The following is an 8,816-nucleotide window of genomic DNA, read 5'->3' on the forward strand; positions in this document are numbered from 1 at the left end:
GAATCTGAACTGACAGCACAGGAAGCGAGCAGTGGGTCAAGCCACTCCAAACCTGACCCTTCCAGCAAGAATAAATCAAGAGCAGCAAGCAGGGAGAGAAGATGACAGTTTTCATCTGTAGCTTTTCTGCACCTGCAGCTACAGCTGCTTTTCCCAGCTACCTGGCTCTCACCTCCTGCTAATTACCAGGGCCAGCCTGCTGCTTTCTGCTGCCCCATGGCCGACCCGGCGCGCAGGCAGCTTCCCTGGCGCAGCTCGAGCTGCTGTCTGTGCAATCCACCAGCATCACCCTCCAGATTAAACCCATAGTGCTTTGGTCATGTCACTGTAACAGCCCGGCATTAAACCTGTCATTAAAACAGTTTGCTGAGCATGATCATGAATTTAGCGCTGGCACCTTTTGACATTCATTTCAGTGCCCCGTGTGGTATTTCCCGGGAATGTGCAGGGACCTGCTCAGAGGGTGTCATTACTGCCTTCTCTATGCACTGTTTGTTCAGCAGAGAAGAAAGTGATTTTTGGTTGTGTTTTCTTTGTGTTTGTTTTTTTTTTCCTCAGGCTGTTATTAATGTTATTTATTTACTCTGTATTGCAGTCAAGCCTGAAGGTCCCCATTGAGATTCCAGTGTTTTTGTGAATCTGTGCGAGTACGTGAACAAAATGTGCCTCCTGTTTTTCCTTGAGGCTGAGATATGCAGCCTTTCTGTATAATGTCTTTGATGCTTTGGTTGTGTGGGGGGGTTTTTTGTGGTGGGGAGTGCTTTTGGGCATGAAATGTTAATATACTCCCAGTAGAGGTAGCAATAGGAGATGCTGCCTTTTGATCAGCCTGAAAATGCTGTTTACATTGGCTGGTACAGACAGGAGGTGAGGGTGGGTTAGGGCAGAGTTGTTTGACCACTCTCTTTTCAAGTATTCCTGTACCTATTAGCTCTTCCTCTTTTCTGTTCTGTTTGTTTCTACTCTCAAAGGAGATCTTAACAGACAAGCTCTGTTTTCTGAGAATTTCAGAATTTCCATCTCTCTTAGCAGGCAGAAATGCTTCCCGGTGAGCAAAGGGTTAAAAGATATCATTTTATATAGGAGCTTTACACAGGTTTGGTCCTCTACAGCAAAGGGGGTCCTGATGCTGGATTTTCTCTAATACATGGATCTCAAATTGCACTTTAATATGATGCACGAAAGACCAGGTGAGGCTAAAAACTCTGCTTCTGCTTTCAACAGCCCTGTCATCTTGCTGCTGCTTAGTCCTACTCCTGTTGCCTGAGGTGTCAAGATTTTATATGGAAAATAAGGAAGCTCACTGGCTCCAAGTTTCATGGGGTTTACTGAACATGAAGAAGTCTGCAAGAAACTCTCAGGCTGACAGGCTGCACTTACAACACAGCTGCCTGAGAGCCTTCCTCCAGGCTCCCTCCTGATGAGGAGAGCAAGAGGGAAACAAAGAGAAAGTGAAGCAGACCAAGCAGTACTCTTAATATTCATAAATCAAGCAGTTAACTTGCTCCATGTCATGAAAGCCAAGCACCAGTACAGTTAATGAGGTTAAAGTAGTTTAATTGGCAGATATGGAACAAAAGAGTGCTAAGAGTGTGATTTCCAAATGATTAATAATAATAGGTTTTTAGATAATGAGTCAAGTGGGCAAGGTTCTGGACAGATACTCTAAAGAAATTTGGTGTTGACCATTACAGAAATTTGATGATATATCTGCAATGTCATCAAGACATGGAAGTGCAGTTTTAAAGGAGGGGGGGATGTGGTTTGTTTGTTTCTTCTCACATGTTCTTGTGGTGTCCCAAAAACTGTTTTCAGGAGATAATATTCTCACAGATTCTGCACATTATCAGTCAGTGCTGAAAGCTGGTGATGCTCTGGTCTTCCCTGCTGCTTTCTGCAGTCTGACTTTTTGCTTTCTCAGCTCTTTAGGAAGATATCATAAACTTCCAATTAACACTTAATAGGGAATATGGTTTAACTTGTTTCCAATGAAGTTCTCCAATGATTTTGACAAGTTGGACCTCATGTGGAAACCAGCTGCAGGTAACACATTAAATAAGCAAGGGTTCCCATGTCTGGAAAAATCTTTTTGCATACTAGGCAACCTTGTCTCTTTCACAGCATATTCATTTAATTAATTTCATGTCAACCAAAAGAAACTGCTGCCATCTACATTTTTAGAAATAATCTCATAAGGTTGTTTCTTATGCAGTCACTTTGAATAACAAAAACAAAACCAACAAACTATAACTGGGACTGTTTTCAGATTTCCCACTGATGGAGCCAGCTGACCTGCCTCTGAACAGCACTTGTGCATTTTGTGCTATCAGTAAAATAGCCTCTTATTTTCAGTATTTGTTGTTTGACAGTCATTCAAGCACCTATGGTTGACAGTCTGTAATGTCACCCACACACCCAATCAGCTCCAGCCTATGGTGGTTTCCAAGGTAACAAAGCCACAGTCAGAAAGGAGAAAACAAAAAAAACCACAAAACCACAACAAAACAAAGCAAAAAGCCCTGCAGCATTTCTATTTACTCAATAGTTTAAAAACCACTAAAAAATAACCCTCTAGTATAAGCTGTTTGTATTGGCATGCAAAATAGATTTTTCTTGCTACTCCTTGAACCTTCAGCAGGGCAGGGAGGGGTGTGGGGTGGCCATTTACAGAATTCCTTGCTGGTAAGGGTGGTTATTGGGACCTTGTTCACAGCAGAGCTTAGAAGATACTTCGGAAACATGGACAGAATAGTCATCTCCTGCAAGTTCTGAAGGGAACACAAAGAGGACACATTGTTTCAACACTAACAAGTAGGTTATCCTCTCCAGCATCTGTGCTAACAGTGGTGAAAGGCTGAAGCTGGTGCAGGTATCTATGTTTCAGGCAAGTTGCTTCTGAAAGGCACTGGCCTTATTTGCACCAAATCAGTGTTCTCTTTCAGCTGGTATAGTGCAGTAATTAGTGGACAGATTACTAGCAGGTGGTATTGTGTTAAATCCCCTCTTTCTGCTCATGGCAAGGTCAAGTGATCCTGTATTTCAAATGGCAGCAGCCCAACTAAAATTGCTCCCAGCACTTCTCCTCTTTATTATCTTGACTTCTGGCAATCTCGAAAGAAGTTGGCTGAGGTACAGAAGTTATATTAGTTTTGTGGGTGAGTATTTTTTTGCTAGTGATGGGCAGAAATCAAGTGGCAGCATCAGTATTATTATACCCATAAAGTCATGTGTCAGTCTTCTGGAATCAGCTTCTCAGCATTTTTTCTTGGAGTTTCCAGCCTTTTAGTTGTGTTTATGTTTCTATATGTCTGTGGGGACACCAGGAAGACCAGTAAGGAGCCACTAGAAGTGATTTTCTTGGGGTTTTTTTATGACACCTCAACGCAGCTGATGTGATCCATCTTTTCAGGAGGTCCTTCTTTCTTTGGGGGAGGGCTGAGCATGTCTAAATCAATAAGAGTGGTGATGGGTTGGGGAAGGGGTCAGAAGACATGGCAAGGTCAGCTGTAGCCTTTGATGGAGGGAGCACATCCATGATAGCTAAAGGAGTTCACACCTTCAGGTGCTGCTCCTGGTGCATGATCCATAACCACCTGCCTCTGCTCAGGATGCGGAGACTTCTCTTCTGGATATCCACATTCCTCAGCTTCCCAGACATTTTTTACCTTAACATTAGGCCACAGACTCTTTGTAGATGTAGGACAGTGCAAAGTGCAACAACCTGTTTCTTGATAAGAAAACCAGATATTATGGTCTGCAGGTACAGTTGGCAGCCTCTGTGGCTGAGGATCAGCCTGCCTGAGCTATTGCTGCCATTGCCACATCTGCAGTCAGCATAGGCACTTTTGTTGGAGCCTCTTACAAAAATAGAGAGGGCAATGCTGGCAGGATGTTCCCTGCAGTGGTGCCAAGACTCTGGAGCTGCTCTCTGCACCCACTGGCTGTGAATTAGCCCAAATCTGGGGATATTCCAGGCATGCTGCAAAAACCAGCTGCTCAGGAAGGTCTTCAGAGGGAGTTGGGGGTTGGCTTCCCAAGGCTGGCAGCTGCTGCAAAGGGGAGTTTTTCTAGGAGGTAGACTTGCTGCATTCCTCCTGGAATAATTATTAAATGCTGGTAGGGTTTTGATGTAATATTAATTACGTGTCTAAGCACCTGAAGCTCTGCATCCTTATAATAACCCAACAGCACATCATTCTGAAAGAGCTAAAGGGTGGTTAAAAGTGGAAGGGAAATTTTGCAAAGCTGTCAAGAGCTGTTTTGCTCCAACTTTTGGAAAACTCCAGGAAAAAATGTCTCAACCCCTGCCCATCACCATCTGTGTTGGAAAATGGGCACAAAATAGTGTTGAAACAGCTATCTAGCCAAAGAAGTGGGATGATGGATGTGGTGCCCTTTTCAAATGATGGTTCAGGAGGCATTTGAGGATTGTTCTTTGGAGACCATTAAAGAGGAGCTTCAGAGGAGGAGCTACTAGTTGTGTGGTAGGCAGGACCAAAAGGATGTGTGTTTGCCATGTGGTGTCATAGATCAGAATGATATCAATCTTTTGAAACTAATTGCAGCAACTAACAGTTAAGAGCTGCACTTACCTGTCTCTCTTGTGTGTCTTGGGCAGCTACTCCTCTGGTATTTAATTCCCTTTAGAATGGACTATGCAGATTACTCGGGCAGGGTGGGAGGAATAAAAGCTTTTTCATGCTCAAACCAGAGTCTGAGAGAAGGCATGGGATATGGAAATGACTAGGTAAATGTTTGTGTCCTGTATGGGATGTGGTTGTTATTGGTGGGAAAATTAGTGGGAACAGAAGGAAAATGTGGTCTTGGATACTATGGCCAAGGCTCTGCTGTGGTCTCTACTTGGAGGAGATGTACAAGCCCTCTGAGGTTCCTCCAGTTGTGCCACAGCAGCAGCAGCAGCATTTCAGAGAAGGGGCAGACACACAAAGCTTATGTGGTTACATCTCAATAGAATTTCCACTTGGTATTAATAGGAGCTTTGAAGCTACTCAGCCACTGTGCATAAATGTTTCAAGGGGTGACATCCAGTCTGAGCACATTGCTGTGCCTGAGCCATCCCAAGAAAGCAACTTTTCCAAATTTTACATTTTCTTTCTTCCTTTGCCACTGGCTGGGCAGCTTATACCACCAATAATCTGCTGGAATGTATGGATAGAGTTGTTTGCCTGAAAAAAAAAATGTTATTTTGCTTAATTCCCTTTCAGTGATATAACAGTTTTTCAATACTTAATGGAGCTTGCAAGCTACATCCAGAGTCCTGTGCAGGTGGGCTGGTCTGACCACCACAGACAGCAGCAGCCTGGCTCGCTCCAGTGCCTTTGCAGGGAAGACATCCTTTCTGTCCTTGCATCAGGAGAAGAGATATTCTCAGTTGCAATTGCAATTGCAGTCTCGTTGATTATGTGATTGAAACGTGTTAGTTCCCAATGACATCTCCACGCTTCCCTGCATCTTCTGTCAGAACAGGACCTCCCAGCTCCCACTGCAGCGCCCTGCAGGGAACTGGAGGGGATGTCTCTGCATCTCTTATTGCCAGCATCTGTCAGGAGACTCTCCCTCTAGCAGCAAAGCCTGGCTAAACCACAGCACAGGCCTTTTCTACAAGTGTGCATTGCACTTGGACTACAAACCATCTAAAATGACAGCTTCTGTCAGCTGGTGAGATTAAACTTGCCTAGTTTCTTTCAGAGTGGAGCAGGTTAAAACACAAACACTAATGGCTGATGGTTTTGTTGGGTTTGTTTTCCCCTGATGCTCCAGGCCACTGACTCAGATTATGAAGACGAGTTGCCCAAGCACTCCTTTGTGAACCATTACATGAGTGACCCCACCTATTACAACTCCTGGAAGCGGCAGCAGAAAGGGGTGAAGCACCCAGCGTCCTACAGATACGAGGAGTGCGCGGCCAGCGAGACTGACCCCTATTTCCAGACTGTCATCACGACACAGAGCTCAGGAGGGGTGTACACCCCAACGGGACAGCCCGCGCCCGGCTCCCGGACTCCAGTGACAGGTTTCTCCTCCTTTGTCTGAGACAGCCCTGGAGGACACAGCCGAGCCCCCAGTGACACTGGGAGGGACCCGTCTCAGTGACTCCATGTGTGTGTGAGCGGTGCGCTGAACTGTGGGTAACTTCTCTATCAGGGTAGAAACAGATGGGAACACGAATGAGGCTGGGGTGGTTGCTTTGGTTGTTTGGTTTGTTTGTTGTTTTGGTTTGGGGTGGTTTTTTTTTTTGTTGTGTCTTTTTTTTTTCTGAAGACAATCAACTCTGAAAATCTGGAGCTGAACGAGCTGAACTTTTGTTTAAACAAACCAACAAAAGAAAAAAAAAAAAGGAATTCTGAACAATGATGATTTTAACCACTTGTGAATAGTAGGGGTTTTTTAACTGCTTTTTGTAACACTGCTTCAGGAAGCAGCTCCCATGCCCTTCTCTTCCCTCTTGCTTTCTCTCCCTTCCTCTTGTCCCCCCACTCCCAAACAAGGAGGTGAATTCCCTAGATGCAATGAGTGACTTTGTGATGTGATTTGAAGAGAAAACATAAAACCTCCCAGGCTCCTTTTTCTTCCTTTTTCTCTACCTTTTTTTTTTTTTTTTTTACTTCTTTCCCTCTCATCAAGTTCAAGTGTGAAAATATAGAGAAGGGACAAATTTTTCTGTGAAAAGCAGACACCTCCTCTCTCCTCATTGCTGCTCCCCACATTAGGAGCACTGGCTGACCAACTTAGGCTCAGATGTGTCACTGTGTCTGCTCCAGGCTCACTACTGGTGTGTTTATACTGAATCACTGACCTGCTTTCCTCTCTTGTTCACATGGGACCTGCTGCACTCTTTAAATATTCCAATTCCCAGGGCCTTTAGAAGAGGAGGTGGCTCAAAAGAGCACGGTAGGCAGCAGTGGGTGAAGCAAGGGAGAAGAATTCAGGTGCAAGGTCAGTTTATTTTCAGTGTGGCTCTAATCCTCCCTGGTGAACTGTCTGTGCCACTTCAATGGGGCATTTTTTAAAAAGTCAAAGGACACAACCCGGCAAGCCAGAGGAATCTTTCAATTAAGATTGCAGTGACAAGGTAGAAAGTCTACTAATTGATGAGATTTTTGATTATCAAAGTTATCCTGCTCTGTTGATTGAGGTTGAGCATCCATTCTTGCCCAGACTCTGTAGTGCTGCTTACTGGTCTGTAAAAAAAGTACACAGTGGCTGCATTTGATTTTCTTTTTTTTAGTAAAAAGACACAATGCACAGACTGGGTGAGTTTTGGTGTTCACCAGTGCCTTTTATTGATTCTTCAGCTTCTTATCTGGGAGAAGCAACAAAGTGTCTCCAAATCAAGCTAACAAGGTTTTTCAAGCATTCAGGTCATGAATTACCATGTGCACATTTACAGTCTGCTTTGTGCACTTGAAGCTCCAGCCTTTGGAAAGAAGAGGGGACAATTTTAGTTTCTTTTCCATCCTTTTGTATAACTGCCTTTTTGTTTTCTTCTTTTCTGTCCTTTTCCTGAGTCTGTCACATTTAAGCAGTAAATTGTTTACTCACAAGGAAGTTGTCATGGGTTTAAACAATCCAAGTCCAGCCCTTGGACATAGCAACAGTCCTGGATCACCAGGCTTCTTACTGCAAGAGTCTGAAAGGTGAATTTGGAAGTAAGCAACTCCTTGCCACTCCAGCATCTGGCATTTCCCCCCAGGTGGGTGTAGGTCAACCAGGAAAACTGTTATCCTGCTGCTTGCAAACCCTGTCAGGGCACGTATGGGCACTGTTACTGTTCCAAATTGTCCCTGTCCTCTTGGAGGGATGTGGGACAGCTCTGGCCCTGGGTGGGAGTGTCTTCAAGGCAGGTTGTTGAAATGAACCTGGCGTTGATTACGGTGCCTGTTCCTGCCCATGGGGGCTGGTTAGAAGTAGCCTGGTGGCATCTCTCCTGCACAGGTGAGGTCCAAGGGCAGGCTCAGCCCTGCTGTCACCTTTCTTCTTGGACAGGGCCAACAATCTCAGAACTGCTTTTACTCTTGGGCACTGGTTCTGAGCACTGCTGCTCTTGGTGCATACAGATTCTGGGTAGCTTTGGCACTGGATTGCTGCTCTTCTCCAAAGGCTTCAGAAAGAAAATGTTCAAAACCAAAAACTCCAGTGGGTACGTTCAAGGGCTTTTGAATTTGGGATAACGATCCAAAGCTCATTAGATGGTGAGGAATGTGCAAAGGCACGGGCTTGAGCCCAACCCCTGTGAGCCATCCCCCTCTCTGCACCTGGATAGGATGTGTGTGGGATGGAGAAGGAGCTCCAAAGAGGATGATGTGGAGCTTACTGGGAAGAGGAATGCAAAGCAAACAAAAAACCCACTGCCTTCTGTGCACTTTGACTGTTCTCTTAAGCCATATGGACTTTGCTTTAATTACTGAACTGACAAAAATTTGTTTGCAGTCTGAGTTTTTTGTTCCTTAGCCAAAATCATCTACTTGAGTTTCTGATTTGTTCCCTTTCTCCTTTGTTATTTCCTGCATCAGATTACATATTTTAAACACCTTGTTTTATATACGTGTGACATAGCAATGCAATTGCTGTTGGAATTTTAATGGTGCTTGTCCAACAGGTATGAGAGGTAGTGCTGTACAGGAGGAGCCTTTCCAGGACCCCTAAGGACTTTGGGATGTAGATGAGTAGAAAGTAGATCAAACACAGAAGAGCTTGCTCCAAAGGAAACGGTAGTCTGAGTAACTCCTGAATAGTGCCACATCTGAACTGCTGTAAGGTGCAGTTTTTCCCTGGGGCTGATCTGATACCATATT

General features: G+C 44.6%; 1 protein-coding gene across 1 annotated transcript in view; it reads left to right on the forward strand.

Annotated features, from left to right (window-relative positions):
• SDK1 (sidekick cell adhesion molecule 1) overlaps window positions 1-6,054 on the forward strand; it is a 386,227-nt gene extending 380,173 nt beyond the window's left edge. Inside the window, exon 45 of the mRNA XM_009993680.1 lies at window positions 5,782-6,054. Coding sequence (XP_009991982.1) covers window positions 5,782-6,054 — 273 coding nt within the window. The remainder of the gene's footprint in view (window positions 1-5,781) is intronic.
• The last annotated feature ends 2,762 nt before the right edge of the window (window positions 6,055-8,816 follow it).

The sequence above is a fragment of the Chaetura pelagica genome, unplaced genomic scaffold (genome assembly GCF_000747805.2).
Source record: "Chaetura pelagica isolate M959 unplaced genomic scaffold, ChaPel_1.0 scaffold213, whole genome shotgun sequence".
Taxonomy (NCBI): Eukaryota; Metazoa; Chordata; class Aves; order Apodiformes; family Apodidae; genus Chaetura; species Chaetura pelagica.